The 22,445-nt window shown below is 38.7% G+C and overlaps 2 protein-coding genes across 3 annotated transcripts in view; both read right to left on the minus strand.

Moving 5' to 3' along the window:
- Positions 1–1,376, minus strand: part of LOC144664107 (uncharacterized) — a 3,782-nt gene extending 2,406 nt beyond the window's left edge. The window contains exon 1 of the mRNA XM_078525235.1: positions 239–1,376. Coding sequence (XP_078381361.1) covers positions 239–1,376 — 1,138 coding nt within the window. The remainder of the gene's footprint in view (positions 1–238) is intronic.
- The window catches only part of LOC144663475 (rRNA 2'-O-methyltransferase fibrillarin-like), a 74,224-nt gene extending 52,509 nt beyond the window's left edge, over positions 1–21,715 (minus strand). The window contains exons 1-3 of one of the 2 annotated variants that reach the window (XR_013572612.1): positions 21,601–21,715; positions 20,614–20,759; positions 19,874–19,971 (exon numbers count right to left, since the gene is read on the minus strand). Coding sequence is in view for 1 of the 2 variants with exons in the window: in XM_078524434.1 (XP_078380560.1) it covers positions 19,944–19,971; positions 20,614–20,759; positions 21,601–21,711 (285 nt within the window). In the remaining variant the exon portion in view is untranslated. Of the gene's footprint in view, positions 1–19,870; positions 19,972–20,613; positions 20,760–21,600 lie in introns of those variants that run through there. The other variant, XM_078524434.1, reaches the window with a different exon arrangement.
- Between the last annotated feature and the right edge of the window lie 730 nt (positions 21,716–22,445).

Consider the following 22,445-nt stretch of genomic DNA (forward strand, 5'->3'; position numbering starts at 1 on the left):
CTGTTGTGGTCTTCTTCCTCGTTTGCCTTCTTGCACCTGTTTAAGGAAGGCCAGAGTATTAACGGTAGCCATAAGTGAAACATTAACAAAGCGAATACGACTGGCATGAACGGGACTGGCCAGTTGATAGAAGGAGTAGGAGTCGTATACGTTGTAGTAGGAGTCGTAGACGTAGGAGTAGCAGTAGGAGTAGATTTTGCAGTAGTAGACGCAGTCCTTTCATTATTATTTCCTTTACAGTCCGACCCTTGTCCGCTCCAGAACGAATTGTCGTCGCCATCCACACACAGGTAAAACCTTGGCCTTGTAGAGTGGTACGAACCTCTACAGAATGACACAGCAAGGTTCCCGGGTCTTTTTTCCAGATATTTAAAATCTAGCTCTGTGCTGGCTTCGGGGCGTGAGGTGGCACACTGTTTGTTGACAGAACATCTTGTTCCAGTGAAGCCGGAAGTGCAGAGACAGAGCGTTTCGTTACCGGAAGTGTAAACACAAGTGGCATTACTATGACATGGATTTGATGGACAAATGTTCGACATGTTCACGCCCCTACAAAATACTCTGAGACTGGGCATTCCCCACCATCCATCTGACCATCTCAACCAAGCCCTGGTGATGTATTCAGGTCTTAGGGCGAAATCCTTAGCTCTCAAGATTACGTTTTCTAAAGCATTACTCGGTCTATACGATTCACTTACTACCCAACAGCTGTCCACGTACTGTAGATACCATGACACGGCGCTGTGCTTATAGACAGGACGAAGATTGCGAAATAAACCCTCAACACGATAGAAATAGTCTGTTGTGGGATCGTTCAAAATGGTCCCGCTTTTGTCGTCGATGCGCTCGTTCAAGTAAAGTCTGTCCGAGTTACATTCTCTGAAATCGTCGTCCACACACACGGCCTTGATCATCGGAGAAGAAGCAATTGAAGGCACATTGTATGTGTAGTAAGACTGATCGTCTGTGTGAAGTCTGATGAAGAACTGCCACTGGTCAACAAGTCTTCTAAACACATCTCTCCTGTCCAAAGTCCCCGAGCTAAGCCACGACGAGGGATCACTAGAAAGTCTAGCAGCCACGCCGTATTTTAGTAAAGATCCATTCCCAAAATTGTTTCCAAACTCCAAAAATTTGTCGCCCTTATGGTCGGTATGGTAATATAGTCCTAAGTCAGGGTTGCCCTCGCGGCGGTACACAGGAAAATTATTGTAGCTGTCATTCAGCTTATTAATGTAGACACCTTCGATCATTTTGTATGGCATGGTCTTTTCGTTGATGTTTCGGAAAAAAATCCTCGGACATAACGTTTTAGAACTTGTAAACACGAGCCATGTGCTGATTAGCACAAAGCAAAAGAGAAGATTCGATGCCATGTTTTCGCTTGTTTAAAAACTTTTTGCTGCAACACTTTGTGCCAATTGTGAGTGAACTGTATTTAGAATGTCGTGGAAATGTTCAAATATACTGCGTATACAAAGCGACGCATGTGGCAGATGTTGTTACATGCTGTGACAGCATTGTGTCACAACCAGGCAGACACGCACGTGCACGGCGTCACGTTATTCTAGGGGAGGGCCACAGGTTTTTCAGTTTTTAACTGTAATGTGTAACCCTCATTAAATAAAGTTGTTATTATTATTATTATTATTTATTACGCATCGTGCGAAAAATCACGCGACTTCAACCTCTGGACTGAATCGATATTGACGCTATACGAAAGATGTCTTTATAACTAGTTTTTAACTCAAGCATTATTATGATCTGTAGAAAATGTTTTCTACCCCTGTTAAGAACATCAATACAATTCGTCACAAAATGTTTTATTTGTCAGTCAACCGCGAATTTGTCCCGGTTTAGAGTATATGCGCACGTCTTGAATTTTGATCAGTGATCATCAATTATGAATGTTGTTCCTGTGTGTTCTTTCTTTCTTGTTATTTGCATGTCGAAAGTTATTCAAGATTTAAACATTACAAAATGTTTGGTGAAGGGTTTGACAAGTTGTCCCCAAGTTTTTTTTTTTACTTCACGTAGCGGGATGCTTCAGGGATTTCGGCCATTCGTCAGCGAGAACTAAATAATTTAAAATTTTATTTTCTAAAAATAGAAAAAAGAAAGCACTCTATAAGAGGATAACGATTAGCACTAAAGAGTATGGTTTGAGTATTGATTTTGACCATTGTTTCAGTTTCAGTTCGTCCGGGTTTGAGTATATGTGCACGTCTTGAATTTTGATCAGTGATCATCAATTTGGAATGTTCTTCCTGTGTGTTCTTTCTCTTTAGTAATTTGCATGTCGAAAGTTGTTCGAGATTTAACATTAAGCCTGGTTTCCACTAGCGACGCAAGCACAAGCGCAAGCACAAGCACAAGGATAACCGCTCTTATTTCACCGTGAAAACGCAAGCAAAAGCACAAAGCGCATTGTATTTTGATGCTTGGGTCAAAATTTGTCCTTTTTGCGTGATCGATTCCGCTTGTTCTTGCGCTTGTGCTTGCGTCGCTAGTGAAAACCAGGCTTTACAAAACGTTTGGTGAAGATTTTGACAAGTTGTCTCCAAGTTTTGTTTTTTTGCTTTACATAGCGGAATGCTTCGGGGATGTCAGCCCTACAGCGAGAACTAATTTAAAATTTAAATTTCTAAAATAGAAAAAGAGCAACCACTCTCCCAGTGGATTTGGATTAACACTGAAGCGTATGGTTTGGTTTGGGTATTGATTTTGACCATTGTTTCGTCCGGGTTTGAGTACATGTGCACGTCTTGAATTTTGATCAGTGATCATCAATTTGGACTTTTGTTCCTGTCTTTTCTCTTAGTAATTTAATTTACCTGTCGAAAGTTATTCAAGATTTAAACATTACAAAATGTTTCGTGAAGAGTTTTATAAGTGGTCTCCAAGTATTTCTTGCTTTACGCCGCGGGATGCTTCAGTGTTTTCTGCCATTCGTCAGCGAGAACTGTATAATTTAAAATTTTATTTTCTAAAAATGGAAAAAAGAAATCACTCTCTAAGGGGATTAGAATTGGCACTCAGGAGTATGGTTTGGTTTGAGTATTGATTCAGTATTTAATTTTAACCATTGTTTCATCCAGGTTTGAGTACATGTGCACGTCTTGAATATTGATCAGTGATCGTCCATTTGGAATGTTGTTCCTGCCACCTTTCTTAGTAATTTACCTGTCGAAAGTTATTCAAGATTTAAACATTACAAAATATTTGGTGAAGAGTTTGACAAGTGGTCCCCATGTATTTCTTGCTCCAAGCAATGGGGATGGTTTACTGATTTCGACCGTATAGCGGGACTATAAATTTTATTTTCTAAATATGGAAAGCAGCAATCACTTTCCCAGGGGACTGGGACTTACACTAAAGTGTGTGGTTTGGTTTGAGGATAGCCTGTTCCAGGCGTTCGGTTAGCTGGGGAGCGCGAAAAACGGCGAGCGAAAAAAGTAAGGGGAGGGGGGGGGGGGGGGCGGGGAGGAGAGCGAGCCTTAGTTCCCTCGCCATTTTTTTCGTTCGCCGTTCCTCGCGCCGCTTCCCAACTAACCGAACGCCTGGAACAGGCTAGTTTGAGTATTGATTTTGACCATTATTCCTTCCGGGTTTGAGTACATGAGCACGTCTTGAATTTTGATCAGTGATCATCAATTTGGAATGTTCTTCCTGTCTCTTCATTCTTTCTTTCTAGTAATTTGCACGTTGAAAGCTATTCAAGATTTAAACATTTCCAAATGTTTGGTGCAGAATTATTTTTCCTGTTTAAAAAGTGGCTCCCATTTTTTTTGCTCCAGGGTTTTCGGAGAATTTATTTAATATATTATTTTTCTAATCACTCAGTCAGAGGACTTGGACTGGCACTAGTGGGTATTTGGTTATAGATTTTTACCGGTATACCCAAAATTCTCCTCAAAATCATGCAAAATAAAAAAAACAGATTTACTCTAAAATAATACACGATCAAATAATGTACATAAGGATTATCCTAAACTTACTGAAATCCATTGAAACAGACCTCCATTGCAAAATTAAGGAGACTTTATTCATTCAACGTTGGCAATGCATGAGAGCTTGTTGCTTTATTAACTGAAACGTTAATAATATTAAGTAACTGCTGAAAACCAATCGTATCAGTCGATGTTCCAGACCCCCTTCATGGCAATATATATACGGTATATATCATTGTTGTCAAAATATTTGTAACGGTCATACCTCTGAAAATGTATATCTTGCTTAGCATACGAAACGTCAAGTTAGTAAAATGCGATTTTTCATAATGTTTTTTACCGCTGTTTATTTCATGTTTTTAAGTTACGATGGCCGAAAACCAAGAGTCTACGTGAACAGTCCTCTAGCCCGTGCTTGCAATGAGCTTTTTCTGCCTGAGTGTTGCGCGAATCGTATGTAAAAGCAACGGCTAAAATAACCTGTAAACTTGCTAGCCGTAAAACAGCAAAAAGTATATGATAAAATATGATGACAGCTTTATCTCAGATATTCCATGCAGCCATTTGTTATCATCATCATCCTCATCATCATCATCATCATCATCATCATCATCATCATCATCATCATCATCATCATCATCGTCATCATCATTATCATCATCATCGTCATCATCATCGTCATCATCATTATCATCATCATCATCATCAACAACCGAGGGCGTCTGGCTTAAAGTTCAATGGTAAGTCGACGGCCGATGTTCCAGTAGTGTGAGGGGGGGCATGCGGCTCGGTTTGTTGAACACTGGCATTAATATAGCTTGTGCAACTAGGACAACTAACGGCTCATTTTAACTCCACTCATCTGTTGACGAGTTCGTCAAAGGTAGATCTGTATGGACCAGCTTGTTCCATTGTTGTATTGTGGTCTTCTTCCTCGTTAGCCTTCTTACAACTCTTCAAGGAAGACTAGAGAACTAACGCCGGTAGTCAGATATACGTCATTAACAGAGGAAGTACGATTGGCATGAACAGGATTGGCCAGACGATGGAAGGACTATGAGGCGTATACGAAGTAGTAGGAGGCGTATACGTGGTAGTAGGATTCGTATACGGAGTAGTTGGAGACGCAGTCGTAGACCTTTCATTGTTATTTTCTTTACAGGCCAACGCTTGTCCGCTCCAGAACGAATTGTCATCGCCATCCACGCACAGGTAAAACCTTGGCCTAAAACGGTCAAAAGGGTCATGCAAATCACAGAATGAAACGGCGAGGTTCCCGGGTCGTTTTTCCAGGTATTTCAAACCAAGCTCTGTGCTGGCTGCGGGGCGGGGCGTGGGACACTGTTTGTTGACTGAACATCTTGTCCCAGTGAAGCCGGAAGTGCAGAGACAGAGCGTTTCGTTACCGGAAGTGTAAACACAAGTGGCATTGTTGTAGCATGGATTTGATGGACAAATGTTCGACATTGAAGTCACGCCCCTGCAAAATACTCTGAGATTGGGCATGTCACGCCATCCAAATGACCATTGCGTCCAAGTGTTGGTGATGTATTCAGGTCTCAGGGCGAAATCCTTAACTCTCAAGATAACGTTTTCTTCTGAATTACTCGGTATATACGATTCACTTATCACCCAGTAGCTTTCCACGTATTGCAGATACCATGACACCGTGCTATGCTTATAGACAGGACGAAGATTGCGAAACAAACCCTCAACACGATAGAAATAGCCTGTTGTGGGATCGTTTAAAATGTTCTCGTTTTTGCCGTCGATGCGCTCGTTCAAGTAAACTCTGTCCGAGTTACACTCTCTGAAATCTTCGTCCACACACAGCTTTGATCATCGGAGAAGAGGCAGTTGTAGGCACATTGTATGCGTAATGCACTGAAGATTTACGGATGAAGTACTCCCAATACTGAACAATTCCATAAAACATATCTCTCTTGTTTACAGTGCCCCACATAAGCCAAAACAAGGGAGCACTGACACTAGTGGGGTATAGTTTAGCAGTCACGCCGTACTTGAGAAGAGAGCCATCCCCAAAAATGTTTCCAAAATGCAAATAGTTGTAGTAGTCGTCGCCTATGTGGTAAGTTTGGAAATACAGTCCTAAATTACGGTTGCCCTCCCGGCGGTACACGGGAAAACCATTGTAGCTGTCATTCTCCTTAATGTAGACACCTTCGATCACTTTGTACGGCATGGTCTCCTCGTTGATGTTTTGGAAAAAAATCCTCGGACATAACGTTTTAGAACTTGTTAACACGAGCCAAGTGCTAATAAACACAAAGCAAAAGAGGAGATTCGATGTCATGTTTACGCTTGTATGAAAGAGTTTTGCTACAACACTTTGTACCAATTGTGAGTCAACTGTGTTTAGAATGTCGTGCAAATGTTTCAATTCACTTTGTATTATGACGCAGGTGGCAAATGTTGTCACATGCCGTGACAGCATTGTGTCACAGCTAGGCGGACACGCACGTGCACGACGTGCGTCACGCATCGTGCAAAAAATCACGCGAGGCGTTAAAGGCCGATTTCAGGTTCTGGACTGAGTTAACAAAGACGCTATACAAAAGCCGCTATAAACCAGTTTTTAACAACTTTCAAATGCTCTGTATAATTTTTTTATACAACTAGTAAAAAACTTCAATACAATTTGTCGCAAAATTTTTATTTTTCAGTCAACCGCGAATTTTAAATATGTTCCTGTTTGGAGTATATGTGCACGTCTTGAATTTTGATCAGTGATCATCAATTAGGAATGTTGTTCCTGTTGAAAACGTTGGCAGTGAGAAACTTTTTCTGTACTAGCCATAATGTTTGTTTTTCTTCTGCAGGTTTTTAAGTCTGTTTGTTATTAATTAACGGTCACTTCTGAAGAACTGATGTTGTAACATACGAAACATTAAGTTCTTAAAATCGAAGTTTTTTCCGACATGCGTTGTCTTGTCATGTTTGTCACCGCAGTGTGTTTTTATTTTTATTGTTGAAGTTAAAATGGCATAAAAATAAGAATGTCTACGATTTTGTTCCTGTTTCTTCTTTCTTTTTAGTAATTTGCATGTCGAAAGTTATTCAAGATTTAAACATTACCAAATGTTTGGTGCAGAAATATTTTTTCTGTTTAATAAGTGGTCCCCAAATTTTCTTGGCGCATGCGGCGGGGTGCTTCAGGAATCTCGGCCGTACAGCGAGAACTAATTTAAAATTTTATTTCCTAAAAATAGAAGAAAAAGCAACCACACTCTCAGGGGATTGGGATTGGCACTAAAGTGTATGGTTTGATTTGGTTATTGATTTTGACCATTGTTTCGTCCCGGTTTGAGTACATGTGCACGTCTTGAATTTTGATCAGTGATCATCAATTTGGAATGTTCTTCATTGTCTCCTTTCTTTCTAGTAATTTGCATGTCGAAAGATATTCAAGATTTAAACATTACAAAATGTTTGGTAAAGAGTTTGACAAGTGATACCCAAGTTTTTTAGCTCCACGCTTCGCCCGCGTTTGAGTACATGAGCACGTCTTGTATTTTGATCAGTGATCATCAATTTTGAATGTTGTTCCTGTCTCTTCTCTTAGTAGTAATTCAAGATTTAAACATTACAAAATGTTTGGTGAAGAGTTTGACAAGCGATCCCAAAGGTTTTTGGCTTCACGCAGCAGGATGCTTCAGGGTTGTCAGCCATTATGTCAGCGAGAACTAATTAATTCAAAACTTTATTTCCTAAATAGAAGAAAGCAACCATTCGCTCAGGAGATCAGGACTGGCACTAAAGAGTGTGGTTTTGACCATTATTCCTTCCGGGTTTGAGTACATGTGCACGTCTTGAATTTTGATAAGTAAACGTCAATTTGGAATGTTGTTCCTGTTTCTTCTTTCTTTCTAGTAATTTGCACTTCGAAAGTTTGTTTAAGATTTTAACACTACCAAATAAATGTTTGGTGCACAGCAGAATTATTTTTTCTGTTTGATAAGTGGCCCCCACAGTTTTTTTTTTTGCTCCACGCGGCGGGGTGCTTCAGGGTTTTTGGAGAATTTATTTAATATATTATTTTTCTAATCACTCACTCAGAGTACTTGGACTGGCACTAATGGGTATTTGGTTATAGATTTTTACCGGTATACCCAAAATTTCCCCTCAAAATTATGCAAAATAACAAAAAAAAAAACAGATTTACTCTAAAATATTACACGACCAAATAATGTAAATAAGAATTACCCTAAACTTACTGAAATTCATTGAAACAGACCTCCATTGCAAAATTAAGGAGACTTTATTCATTCAAGAACTGCAACTTTCATTAAATACCAACGTCGGCAATGCATGAGATATTGTTGCTCTATTAGCTGAAACGTTAATATTTAGTAACTGCTGAAAACCAATCGTATCAGTCCAGGTTCCAGAACCCCTTCATAGCAATATATGAGGGTATATATCATTGTTGTCAAAATATTTGTAACGGTCATACTTCTGAAAATGTATATCTTGCCTAGCATATGAAACTTCAAGTTAGTAAAATGAGATTTTTCATGTTTTTTACCGCTGTTTGTTTCATGTTTTTAAGTTACGATGGCCTAACACCAAGAGTCTACGTGAACACAGTCCGCTAGCCCGTGCTTGCAATAAGCTTTTCCTGCCTGTTACGCGAACCGGATGTAAAAGCAATACATGAGATAGCACCCAACGACTTAAAATAACCTGTAAACTTGCTAGCCGTAAAACAGCAAAAAGTATATGATAAAATATGATGACAGCTTTTTCTTAGATATTCCACGCAGCTATTTGTTATCATCGTCATCATCATTATCGTCATCATCATCATCATTATCGTCATCATTATTATTATAATTATTATTAATAGAAACCTGGGCGTCTGTTTCATGGTAAGACGGCGAATCTTCAAGTAGCATAAGGGGGGACATGCGGCTCGGTTTCTTCAACACTGGCATTAATATAGCTTGTGCAACTAGGACATCTAACGGCTCTTTATAACTCCGCTCATCTGTTGACGAGTTCGTCGAAGGTAGATCTGTAGGAATCAACTTGTTCCATTGTTGTATTGTGGTCTTCTTCCTCGATAGCCTTCTTGCAACTCTTCAAGAAAGACCAGAGTACTAACGGAGTCAGGTGTGCGACAATAACAGAGCGAGTACGATTGGCATGAACAGGATTGGCCAGACGAGGGACGGACTAGGAGGCGTATACGAAGTAGTAGGAGTCGCATACGTAGTAGTTGGATTCTTATACGGAGTAGTTGGAGACACAGTCGTAGACCTTTCATTTTTATAATCTTTACAGATCAACTCTTGTCCGCTCCAGAACGAATTGTTATCGCCATCCACGCACAGATAAAACCTTGACCTAGAAGTGTCTCCACAGAATGACACGGCAAGGTTCCCGGGTCTTTTTTCCAGGTATTTCAAACCATCCTCTGTGCTGGCTTCGGGGTGTGGCGTGGGACACTGTTTGTTGACGGAACACCTTGTTCCAGTGAAGCCGGAAGTACAGAGACAGAGCGTTTCGTTACCGGAAGTGTAAACACAAGTGGCATTGTTGTGGCATGGATTTGATGGACAAATGTTCGACATTGAAGTCACGCCCCTGCAAAACACTCTCAGATTGGGCATGTCGCGCCATCCAAACGACCATTGCGACCAAGTGTTGGTGATGTTTTCAGGTCTTAGGGCCAAATCCTTTACTCTCATGATAACGTTTTCTTCTGAATTACTCGGTCTATACGATTCACTTATCACCCAGTAGGTGTCCACGTACTGCAGATACCATGACACGGCGCTGTGCTTATAGACAGGACGAAGATTGCGAAACAAACCCTCAACACGATAGAAATAGTCTGTTGCGGGATCGTTCAAAATGTTCTCGTTTTTGTCATCGATGCGCTCGTTTAAGTAAACTCTGTCCGAATTACATTCTCTGAAATCTTCATTCACACACACAGCTTTGATCATTGGAGAAGAAGCAGTTGTATACACAATGTGTTCGTAAGACTCACGGATGTAGTAGTACTCCCACTGCTTAACAATTCCATAAAACATATCTGTCTTGTTTACAGTTCCCGAGCGAAGCCAAAACAAGATATCATCAACACTGTTGGGGTAAAGACTAGCACCCACGCCGTACTTGAGAATAGAGCCATCCCATAATTTGTTTCCAAAATTCAAATAGTTATGATAGAAATAAAAACATTTTAAGTTAATTTGGAAATACAGTCCCAAGTTACGGTCGCCCTCTCGGTGGTACACAGGAAAATAATTGTAGCTGTCATTCTGCTTGATGTAAACACCTTCGATCATTTTGTACGGCATGCTCGTTTCGTTGATGTTTTGGAAGAAAATCCTCGGACATAACGTTTTAGAACTTGTAAACGCGAGCCAAGTGCTAATAAACACAAAGCAAAAGAGGAGATTCGATGCCATGTTTACTCTTGTATAAAAACGTTTTGCTGCAACACTTTGTACTAGTTGTGAGTCAACTGTATTTAGAGGGTCGTGCAAATGTTTAAATTCACTTTGTATTATGACGCCTGTGGCAAATGTTGTCACATGCCGTGACAGCATTGTGTCACAGCCAGGCGGACACGCACGTGCACGACGTGCGTCACGCATCGTGCAAAAAATCACGCGAGGCGTTAAAGGCCGATTTCAGCTTATGGACTGAGTTAACAAAGACGCTATACAAAAGCAGCTATAAACCAGTTTTTAACAACTTTCAAATGCTCCGTATAATTTCTTTTGTACACTAGTATATATCTTCAATACAATTTGTCGCAAAAACTTTTATTTGTCAGTCAACTGCGATTTTATAATTTGTTCCTGTTTAAAGTGTATGTGCACGTCTTGAATTTTGATCAGTGATCATCAATTCGGAATGTTGTTCCTGTTTTCTTCTTTCTTTTGTAATTTGCATGTCGAAAAATATTTAAGATTTAAACTTAACCAAAAGCTCTTCACCAAAAAAAATAACAAAAATTGAGGACCACTTGTTAAAACAACACGCAGCGGGGTGCTTCAGATTTTTCGGCCACTCGTCAGCGAAAACTAATTTAAAATTTTATTTCCTAAAAATAGGAAAAATAAATCACTCTCCCAGGGGACTGGGATTAGCACTAATGCGTATGGTTTGGTTTTGATTTTGACCATTGTTTCGTCCGGGTTTGAGTACGTGTGCACGTCTTGAATATTGATCAGTGATCATCAATTTGGAATGTTGTTCCTGTCTCTTCTCTTAGTAATTTGCATGTCGAAAGTCATTTAAGCTTTAAACATTACAAAATGTTTGGTGAAGAGTTTTATAAGTGGTCTCCAAGTATTTCTTGCTCGAAGCAATGGGATGGTTCAGGGATTTCGGCCGTTCAGCAGAACTAAATTAAAAGTTTAATTTCTAAAAATAGACAAAATGAAGTCACTATTCCAGGGGAGTGGGACTGGCACTAAAGTGTATGGTTTGGTTTGTGTAATGAGTTTAACCATTGTTTCGTTCGGGTTTGAGTACATGTGCACGTCTTGAATATTGATCAGTGATCGTTTCTTTGGAATGTTGTCCCTGTCTCTTCTTTCTTTCTAGTGATTTCCACGTTGAAAGTTACTCCAGATTTTTAAAACATTATAAAATGTTTGGTGAAGATTTTGACAAGTTGTCTTATAGTTTTTTTTTTTTTTTTTTTGCTCCACGTACGTAGCGGGATGCTTCGGGGATGTCGGCCGTACAGCGAGAAATAATTTAAAATTTTATGTTCTAAAAATAGAAAAAAAAAGCAACCACTCTACCGGGGATTGGGATTAGCACTAATGCGTATGGTTTGGTTTGTGTTTTGATTTTGACCATTGTTACGTCCGGGTTTAAGTATATAAGCACGTCTTGAATATTGATCAGTGATCATCAATTTATAATGTTGTTTCTGTCTCTACTATCTTTCTAGTAATTTACATTTTGAAAGTTATTCAAGATTTATAACATTTGCAAATGTTTGGTGAAGAATTTTTCTTTTCTGTTTGACAAGTGGTCCCAAAGATTGTTTATGCTCCATTCTCTATTTTCCAATTGCCCATAATGCACTTTGTTTGCCCTCCAAATTTTGCATAAACCATTGTTTTGGAAATATGCAGTCCTCCCAAGAGAATTTGAAAACAATAGTTTATGCAAAATTTGGGGGGCAAACAAAATGTATTATGGGCAATTAGAAAATAGAGAATGCAGCGGGTATTCAGGGTCTTTTGCCGTACACCGAAAATTTTTAAAATTTCATTTCATGAAAATAAAAAAACTAAAACTAGAAATTTAAATCTAGCCAATCAAAACAACGGTAGTAAAATCCCTTACAACAAATGGATTTTAGAACGGATGATTTGATTTGCTAAATTTAAATTTCCTTTGTTTAAAATCTAGCCAATGAGCTCATGTCTCCAGAGCCACTGGTTTCTTGTGCTCAAGGCTTGGCCTGCAAAGAGGGATAAGCGGCTCTGGGACGAGAATGTAGGGTCAACAAAGAGGACTCTCTGTCCCAGGCTTTGCACCGCCAACAAAAAAAGAGAGAGAAGACAGAACAGAAGTGTCATTTACAATGCTCAAAAATCCGGCTTGTTTGATAATGTGGCGGTGTTTTTACCAATAACTTTTGCTCTGCCAATTTGACGTTTACAGCTCTTAATTAACGAAAATAAATAGAGTTAACTGAAATACCGTGACCTAGCCCTTTTAAATAACAGGCATGCACATCTTAGTTCAATGATAAAAGCTGCCTTATGACGGAGATTTACAACTTCAGAAATCATTTCTTTAAGATATTCATTACTGGACACCTTGCATTTTATTGAAAAGACAACTGACAAAATCATCATAATTTTAAAGCTGCGATCAGTGGAAGACGACAGAAAAATTAAGAACACCTTATCGCAAGTTGAGTTTTAAAACATACATATACATGTACATTTGACCACAGCATTAACAAATATTTTACAATATCTGAGAAAATTCTTGTTTTCAGCTTCTTCATTGGTCAAGAGCAATGATCCATGAGAGTATAGACCTTAAAAAATATGACAAACTGTCAACTTCTGATGATCTTGTCACCTTCAAGCAGAAAATGTGATCTTAACAGCTGTTGTCATGCGTGCATGCATTATTTCGTACAATTATTTTCATCTAACTGCTGGTAAATGTTCAGTGGTATTGTAAAAAAACAAATCGGCCACTTTTTTCCCATGGCAATACACTTGTAAACCATTGAATGATGCCATAAATTGCTCCCATGGTTCTAACGTCAGGTTTTTATGATGTCTTTTATATGGTCTGTAAGAGTGTAGACCACGGAAAATGTGGTTGATTTGTCAATTGCTTTAGTGTGCATTACTTTGAATAAAACTCACTCTAGTAATATTCTAAATGTAGCGGTTCCAGATAGTTAACTAAATGCAGAATTCTCTGCAAAACTTTGTGGGTACAAAATGTAACATCTTCCTTCACTCAACTACACCAGTTTAATTAGACCATTGCAAAAATGTGGTTGATTTGTAAATTGCTTTAGTGTGCATTATATTTAATAAGACTCACTGAGAAACATTCTACATGTACCAGACAGTTGAATACAGTCGAAGCTCTCATAAGCGGACACCCTCGGGACGCGAAAAAAGTGTCCGCAACTGGAGCTGGCCGCTTACGAGAATGGTTCTTGTAAGCGGCCACTAGAGGTGTAGGGGATAGATGGCCGCTTACGGGAGCTTGCCCAGCTAACATAATGGTAATATGCATGTTAGTGGTGTTTCGAAATGTAACCGGACGTGGATGACGACAAAACAAACACTGAAATATGGTACTGTAATTAATCGGGCGTGGCCGATTTAAGGTTTACCCTTTGGTCGTCCTAGAGCGTAGTCTCCTGGCGCGGCCAAAAAGACGGGGATAGCTCGGGGTTGCTACAAAACCGCTACGGGTGACGCATACCGCAATGGTTTTCATTTTAGTTTTGACAGGAAATCGTTGCAGGCACACTTGGTCGACTTTTGGGTTAATGTGTAATCAGGTTGTGTTTTTTTGCTTCGGCGGAAGGACAGAGAAAAAAGCTTACGGTGCAAAGTACAGTATGGGGCCCAGTTCTCGGCCACTTTTGACGTAAACTTGTATTTCTTACCTCAGAAGAACCGCAGGAACTTGAAATTTCTCGCAGAGCTAGCTACATTATTCAGCTTTTTGGTGTAAAGCTATCGACCGGTCAAAAATTAATTTGCCCGAGCAATAATAAAAATAAAAGCTCCATTTGTGGGCCCAGTTCTCGGCCACCTTGGCCCAGTTCTCGGCCACTTTTGACGTAAACTTGTATTTCTTACCTCAGAAGAACCGCAGGAACTTGAAATTTCTCCCAGAGCTAGCTACATTATTCAGCTTTTTGGTGTAAAGCTATCGACCGGTCAAAAATTAATTTGCCCGAGCAATAATAAAAATAAAAGCTCCATTTGTGGGCCCAGTTCTCGGCCACCTTGGCCCAGTTCTCGGCCACTTTTGACGTAAACTTGTATTTCTTACCTCAGAAGAACCGCAGGAACTTGAAATTTCTCCCAGAGCTAGCTACATTATTCAGCTTTTTGGTGTAAAGCTATCGACCGGTCAAAAATTAATTTGCCCGAGCAATAATAAAAATAAAAGCTCCATTTGTGGGCCCAGTTCTCGGCCACCTTGGCCCAGCTCTCGGCCACTTTTGACGTAAACTTGTATTTCTTACCTCAGAAGAACCGCAGGAACTTGAAATTTCTCCCAGAGCTAGCTACATTATTCAGCTTTTTGGTGTAAAGCTATCGACCGGTCAAAAATTAATTTGCCCGAGCAATAATAAAAATAAAAGCTCCATTTGTGGGCCCAGTTCTCGGCCACCTTGGCCCAGTTCTCAGCCACTAAAAAGCTTGTGCGTAATTATCTGTAAAAAAATGCTCAATTAATTTTCACAGTCATAAAATCACTCTGTAAACCTATTTATACTATATCGATCCCAAATTATTTTTATGATGCTTTGTTTTACTTTAGAAAAGAAGGATTTTAACGCGCCTAGTTGCCTATGTGCAGGTTCTGGCAAAACCGCATTGTGTGACCCGTGCATTTAGATGGTTTATTTTGCAGTGAAAAGGTCTTGAAATATTTAGGTGTTGTAGAAATAATAGACAAGACAAGAGTCAGCTCAAAACTTAGAGATAAGATTGAACTTTATTTTTAAAACATTTATTTCTTTCATTCTGGCAGCAGCAGATGAAATTATATTAAAAACCAAGCGCTAAGCTGTGATAGCGAGCAGGGTGGCCGAGAACTGGCAAATACGCAAACGTCGCAAGAAAAAATTTCGAAGTAAATTAAGACCAAAAAATACAACGGTTCAACGAAAAGTTAACTAAAGCAGAAAGCTGAATTATTCTACGTTTCACATGCCAAAAATTAGTTCGTATGGTGGGGGCTTTTGGATAAAATACGAATTTAACTACATCCATGAATTTGGAGCCGTAAACAAACAACTACCTCCGCGTAAACTCGACGTGTGAGCTTTCTATATCGAATTGAACGATCAAACTCAAGATACTTAAAGCACATGAATCAGTCTATCGTTTGAAGGAAATACCTTTTCTTTTTGATTCAACTGGAGTGTGAAAAAACGCGTTAAACACAAAGTGGCCGAGAACTGGACCCGGCCGAGAACTGGGCCGATATATTCACCATTGTGAAATTGCACTTACTTTGACAAGTTAAAGTTATTTTTGTAAATGAAAAAGGTAACGTCATTGATGTCACGCAGTGTTTTTTTTAGCAAACTAGATGGTTTGCTGGTTTCTGACTATGAATGGGGGTGTGATCTTGCGGTATATTTTTTGAGCCTGACTCCGCCGTAAAACTTTTTTTTTATTTAGGAAGAACTGTGTCGATTTTCATTTCGAACAATTGGTCGTCAAGTCGTTTGTCACAAAGAGTAGAATGTTTGTACAGCATGTTTTGGAATTATTTTAGATTTGGTTAGTAAGACGCTTCTGAAGACCTGAGCAAAACATTGGGAATGTACAGTATTAATAGGAACTTGAATGGAATTTTTCACAAGTTGGATAAAGGTATCAACTGAAAAAAATGGAATTCAAAATGAGAACTTGGATTTTGTTGTAATTAAATTTTATCGCGGATTGGATGCATAATATCACGGCTTTGAAAGTCTTCAAATAATTAGAAAGGTTCCTTTCTTCCTTTTGATCTTATTGTTATTTTCATGTATTGATTATTCGAAAGTGGTTTTCGTTGATACGAAAAAAAAACGGGTTTTCACTGAATTGCTTGAAGTATTTTTAGACGTGATAATATTGGCTTAATCAAATTACATTGTGCACGAAATATTTGTTATTCTTTTGTCTTGAAACTTTGAGGAAATTGAAATTTTTGTTTGACAGTAGTGTATGAAAGGCATTTTATAGAACTGAATAAAAAATAAGAAACATTGATAAAGGTTATTTCAAAGATTTATTTTGCCTGATTTTGAAGGGTTTCAGGAGTTTTAAAGAGTGCTGGTAAACGGCTGTATGTTGTTTGTGATTACGGATCTTATTTAGTTTCGAACGCTCTAATTTTTGAAAGGTTAAAACAGGTTAAAACCGGGCGGTTTCATGAGTTTTTTGGGTAGAAAGGTACGGTGGTGGTCAAAAAAAAAATGTTTAGAAAGGAATGACTGTAGTAGCACGTAAGTCGGAGGTTTGCGTGAGTCACGGGGTATAGTATGCGTGAGCTGGATTTCCGGCGTCATAACGGCATGTTTTGTTTACTGAAAGATACACTCGACGTTTAGTTAGCTTAGTCGGCTTGGGAAACTATTTTAAAAATGAATGTTGTAATAGTTAATTAATAGTAATCTAGAATTAACCCACTCTCGATTGGAGTCTGTTCTGGATTCGCGCTACCTTTTCGCCGCGAAGGAATTTTGTAAAATTTCGCTAGTGGAAAGAGGTACTGTAAGAACAGTATCAATAACTCAAAAGGAGGAACTTCTTTGTAGCTCTGAATTAAGACGTATGATAAAATTTTAGAATAAGAAACTTTCGATATATGGTTTTCATATTGTTTTTGTCAATTTCCTTTTGTGGCAGATTTTTTGAGAATCAGCTTTTCTTTCGTGTGATGACAGACACAGGACAGAACGAGAGGTGGATGAGAAAGATGCCGAAGATGAATAGGCACCGAAAAACGACAAGAACCGTCAAGGACTTATCTTTAGAGGGCGGGGAGTTTTGGCATACTGTATTTCGAGGACTGGACTGGACTAGTAAAACGCGGACTAGTAAAACGCGGACTTGTAAAAGGCGGACTAGTAAAACGCGGACTAGTAAAACGCGGACTTGTAAAACGAGGACTAGTAAAACGCGGACTTGTAAAACGCGGACTTGTAAAACGAGGGCTTGTTAAGCACGGACTTGTAGAACGCGGACACTAAACGGAAACTAAACGGTTTAGCGAGCGAAACAATTTGTGTTTGAAGCTCTTGTGTGTTTCTTCGACGGCATATTTCTAGCTTTTTTGAGCACTCTATGGTCTGTTTTAGCGTGGAGATGTTTTTGCAGTATAGCACATGTTCGTTCTGCAAACCCCTACTAAAACAACGGGATTGATGCTATGAGTTGTGTGCATATGTTTCTTTCTTTCCACTACTTGACGTCTGTTGAGTGCAGTCGTTTGTATTGCTCGCACGAGGTAGAACGGGGCCCGTCCAGAAATCAACAGTCAATCGTAAATAAAGGTGACGGGCCTACACGACTCCTACGTTCGTGACATTGGAATATTTGCCGTTAAATGTTTAAGTTCGGTCTTTCGACCTTATTTGCTTCTGACTTCTTTCTGAGGGTACTGTTTTAATTTGGGGGCAGTATGTGGTAAATAAAGGTGACGGGCCTACACGACTCCTACGTTCGTGACATTAGAACATTTGCCGTTATATGTTCAAATTCGGTCTTTCGACCTTATTTGCTTCTGACTTCTTTCTGAGGTTACTGTTTTTTTTGAGACATTATGTATTGAAGAGAGCCGTAAGATGATTGTGGCCAAGGAATTCGAAGTGTCTAGAGGCGTTTTACAAGTCCGCGTTTTACTAGTCCAGTCCAGTCTACAAGTTAAAGACACATCAAGACCACCCCACTGTGAATTGCCATAGCACAGACAAAATTATAGTCAATATCTTATGTGTTTTTAAGAGAATTACATAAGAACCAAGGCATGTCTTGTCTTGCCTTACATTGACATGCAATAATTTGGAAATACTAAGCTCGTAACAGTTTAAGACAGAATCCATCAGGAATTTGAGTAACATTAATTTTAGTTACGCAAAAATTGAGCACCAGAATAATTTAAATCCTTGTGTTCTTTCATACCTTGTTAAAGGCTTGACATGTGATAACACCAACATAACACCAACAACAGTTCTTTATCAGTGGGGATTGAAGAAAAAAATGGAAACATCATCACACAGTTGACCCCCATGCAAAAACACTCCAGGATGTCACGGGACTGTTTGGTGTCCGTCTGCCAATTTCTAACTTCAAATTCCAATGTTAAATTCACATTAAATTTTCAATATTTCTTAGTTGTCTAAATTTTACTAATTCTTTTAAAAAAACTATCACCTGCCAAACATCCCCAAAAATCACTCAAAAAATTACAAAATACCGCAATACATAGATACATGGGATGAGTGAAGTTTCCTTGTATTCCTTGAAACACCAACAAGATATTTCCGTTTAAGGTGGCTGATAATGGGTTTCAGTATTTCCCAGTCCTTATACTTTGGTTCAGTACTAAAAGCCTTCATCAATTGCTATTACAGTAATGGTATGAAACAAATGTTCAATCATTCATCAACAAGTTGTGATCATTTTCTTGACAATAGTAGTTCCCCGGTAAACAGTTGTAGTACTGTCCCATCAAAGTGCAATGGCTGGAAAATACCGAAAAGCACACGACCGTCAGTTGAAACCGCACCTTACAGTATTACCAATACACTGCACTTTGCTAAGTCAAACTTTACATTGTCTAGTCGTCTACTTCAATCGTTTATTTGTATTGTGTGAGATACATTTATAAATTGAAACCATCATGTCATTAAGTAATAATGCAATCTCGACAACGTTCTAGATATTATATTATGCACACTAATACAGCTCATGCAAGCCCTGTGACTTACACAAACACAGTCGGACTGAGTGCTACTTAAGTAACTGCTTCGTGGTTTCTGCTGTACTGAACCCTGCCTTTCAAGGCAAAGCGCCCGATTTTAAGCTTCTCAAGCTTCTCAATGTTCTTGTTACAGTAAAATCATTGTGACGAACGGCGATGTGAAATTGATTGATTAATACAAGATACAGAGGTTTTTATATGATTTTCTTTGCGGTGTCCGCTTACGGGAGCTTAAAAACAAAGAAAAAGTCTAAGTCGTAATCTCGGAAAGTGTCCGCGGCCGCTTACGGGAATGTCCGCTAACGAGAATGTAAAAATACAGAGTTTGTATGGGAGTAAAAACGGGGTTTCTAACAAGGTGGCCGTAAGTAGAGCTGTCCGCTTACGAGAGTGTCCGTTAAGAGAGCTTCGACTGTAATGTATATTTCACTGTAAAATTGTTGGTACAAAATTACCGGTAACCTCTTCCTTCAATCAACTACGCCTGTTTGATTATGAGATTAAAAAAAAAAAAACATTTTTACACTAAAATATCGCTTGACCAAAGATTACCCTGAACTTACTGAAAATCATTAAAAAAGACAGAGGGAAATGACATTCTTTGTGAAATAAAAGTACTTATAAAACACCATGTATTGCATTGGCTGGAAATGTCACAAGAAGCTGTTTCCTTGAAAATATTTGGCACAGATTCAAGGTTTGTTTGATCTCCACTGAAAAAATACACAAATCAATGACTTTTATTTCAAAATGCGAGATAAGTTACAATAAAATCCTACATAAGTGAAAACAGTATTACTGCTTGTCCTTCTTTGGTGGAGGTCTGTAAAAAAAGGCAAATACAAAAATTGCTATTTGTTTAACAAGTCGCCTGCACTCAGGCATTACAGAACCAATCCAATCTGATGCCTTTCTACTTAGTTTCAGAGCATACAGAGCAGACATGTAGGCTACTGACAAACTCCTCCAGTCCCCCCTGTCCCAGGCCAGGCATTCCAGCTGCATCCAGGTGTAGTTTTTCAATTGTACAGTGCGTTCAGTCGTAACAGAAACCCTGTTTTTTTGACAGCTTAAGTTTTTCTTGAGGTGACTAAAATTATATGTGAGTTGGCGGTGCTATTTAGGCTAACAAGAGTGGTTTCCATATGTCGGCAAAATTCCAGATGAAAGAAACACTCCTGATTCTCCAGATTTGTCCCCAAAAATTAGAGAGGATTGGGAGTAGTTACGATTTCGAGTTTTCATTAGTCGGCAAAATCTGGGATGGTTGAGAACAGTAAAATCCCTGATCGTCTGGGATTTTCTTGACATGAAAACCAGGGTTTAGGCTAACTGGAATGGATAACACACCTGGCTACCTTGCACTTTGTGACGACCCATGGGAAGTCCATTTTTAATCCAACTTTTTTTCCTAACTTGTGCTAAAACAAACTCTTAATTTAAGTAAAGCAGGTCTCAGTCTCACCTGTAAATTCCAACCACTACAGCGTGATCTCTTTCATATGGCTCCAACGTTAACTGTTCCTGAGGTTTCATTTTCTCTGCTTGCATCTTTTTCACTTCTCCTGCAAATACTGCAGCAGGTTCTGCTGTTGAATCGATGCAGTTTGCCTAACAACAAGGTTTAAGGATGAGCTACAGTAAGACTAAGCTGTTACTTACAGTTCTTAGGTCTACCAGCCAACTCTCACACATCATGTGCAAGTCACAAGCCTTCTGGTCCAAAATGTTTTTCAAAGCAATTCACACTTGCAAACCTCAAATAAACCTCCCATGTTTACCACAGAAATATGACCAGAAAAGGATTACTGTAAACGCCCGCAGATAAGACGCACCTTTTTCCCCAAAATCTTCGCTTGACATTGAGGGCGCGGCTTATCTGCAGGAACGTTTGAAAAAGGTGCCACTTAAGATTTTCTTTGAAAAACTTTTTTTCCGAAATTTGAGTTGCTTAATTCAGCATGCAGCTTATCTGCGGGTGTTTACGGTAGTCTTATTAAATCATGCTTGTGTGTACTTGTATTTGAAGGGGAAAGTCCTTGTAAGGATGGCGTTGTCTTTCGCTGAAATCTATATGGGGGAAAACAGTGGAATCATGATTTCTTGAACCCTGGATTTCTTGTACCTACGGATAACTGAAACCAAAATTCAATTTCCTTGGATTTGCTATACTTAGTCAAACTGTAATTTTACCTCGCATTTCTTAAACCAATTTCATTTCTCAGACGTTTGAGTAATCAGGATACCACTGAAACTTCAGTATTCAGAAAATTGCAAGGCACCTTCAGATTAGTTTTGAGTAGTCTTTAAAAATTTAACAGAACATCTTTACACGTGCAAATACAATGTACAGTAGTCAGGTCACTGTCAGAAGTCCTGACACACACAATGAAAATCTTAATCAGCCCAACCATCATACTCTGACTGTTACATACACCCAGCTCGCACATACCTTTATCGATATGACAAAATGTCCTCCATTTTTGAGGAAGTTGTGAGCATTTATAGCAACGATACGAGCCTGATCAGGCTGAGCAACATCAGCAAAGATGGTATCTACCATTCCTAGAAGAGAATTAGAAAGTAATAATTTTTTTTTTTTTTTATAATTTAATACTTTATTAAATTAAATATACAGTTACAAGCACAGATATAGATACAGATACAGAAGTTTGAAGTACAATTACACTTTGAAAAAATACATAGTTACGGGTGCACTACAGTTACAATTTTTAATTTTGAAATACTACTACAATTACTCTGGAAACAGTTATGCTAAATAAATAAATAAATAAATAAATAAATAAATAACAAAAAAATAACAAAAATAACAAAAACAAAACAAACAAAAAAACAAAAAAAAATAAATTCAAAAAAAGAACGAAAAATGGCAGACGTTGCATACATTTACTTTAAATAAGTTTATCTAAAAAATTTTCCCATTTAACTAAATGGAGGTGCAATTTATTTTTCTGCTTAGCAATAAATTCTTCTATTTTAATAGTTTTCCTTAGTAGAGCATGGAAGACATTCAAACTGGGATTAGTAGATCTCTTCCTACAAAGTACAATTGTTTGTTTTGCCACAAGAACTATGTGGTTTACAGCCATAAAATGTTCCTCGAGATCAGGCAAACCAAGTATAACATTGACTACTTCTGACAAATCAACACTAATTCCAGTGACACACTGTTGCAGCCAGTTGAAAATTTCATTCCAAAAGGCACTAGAATAAGAACATAATGCAAACAAATGTTCAGGGGTTTCTTCCTCCTCTCCACAAAAGGTGCACAAAGGC

This window comes from Oculina patagonica, chromosome 8 (assembly GCF_052425735.1).
Source record: "Oculina patagonica isolate OP01 chromosome 8, crgOcupat, whole genome shotgun sequence".
Lineage (NCBI taxonomy): Eukaryota > Metazoa > Cnidaria > Anthozoa > Scleractinia > Oculinidae > Oculina > Oculina patagonica.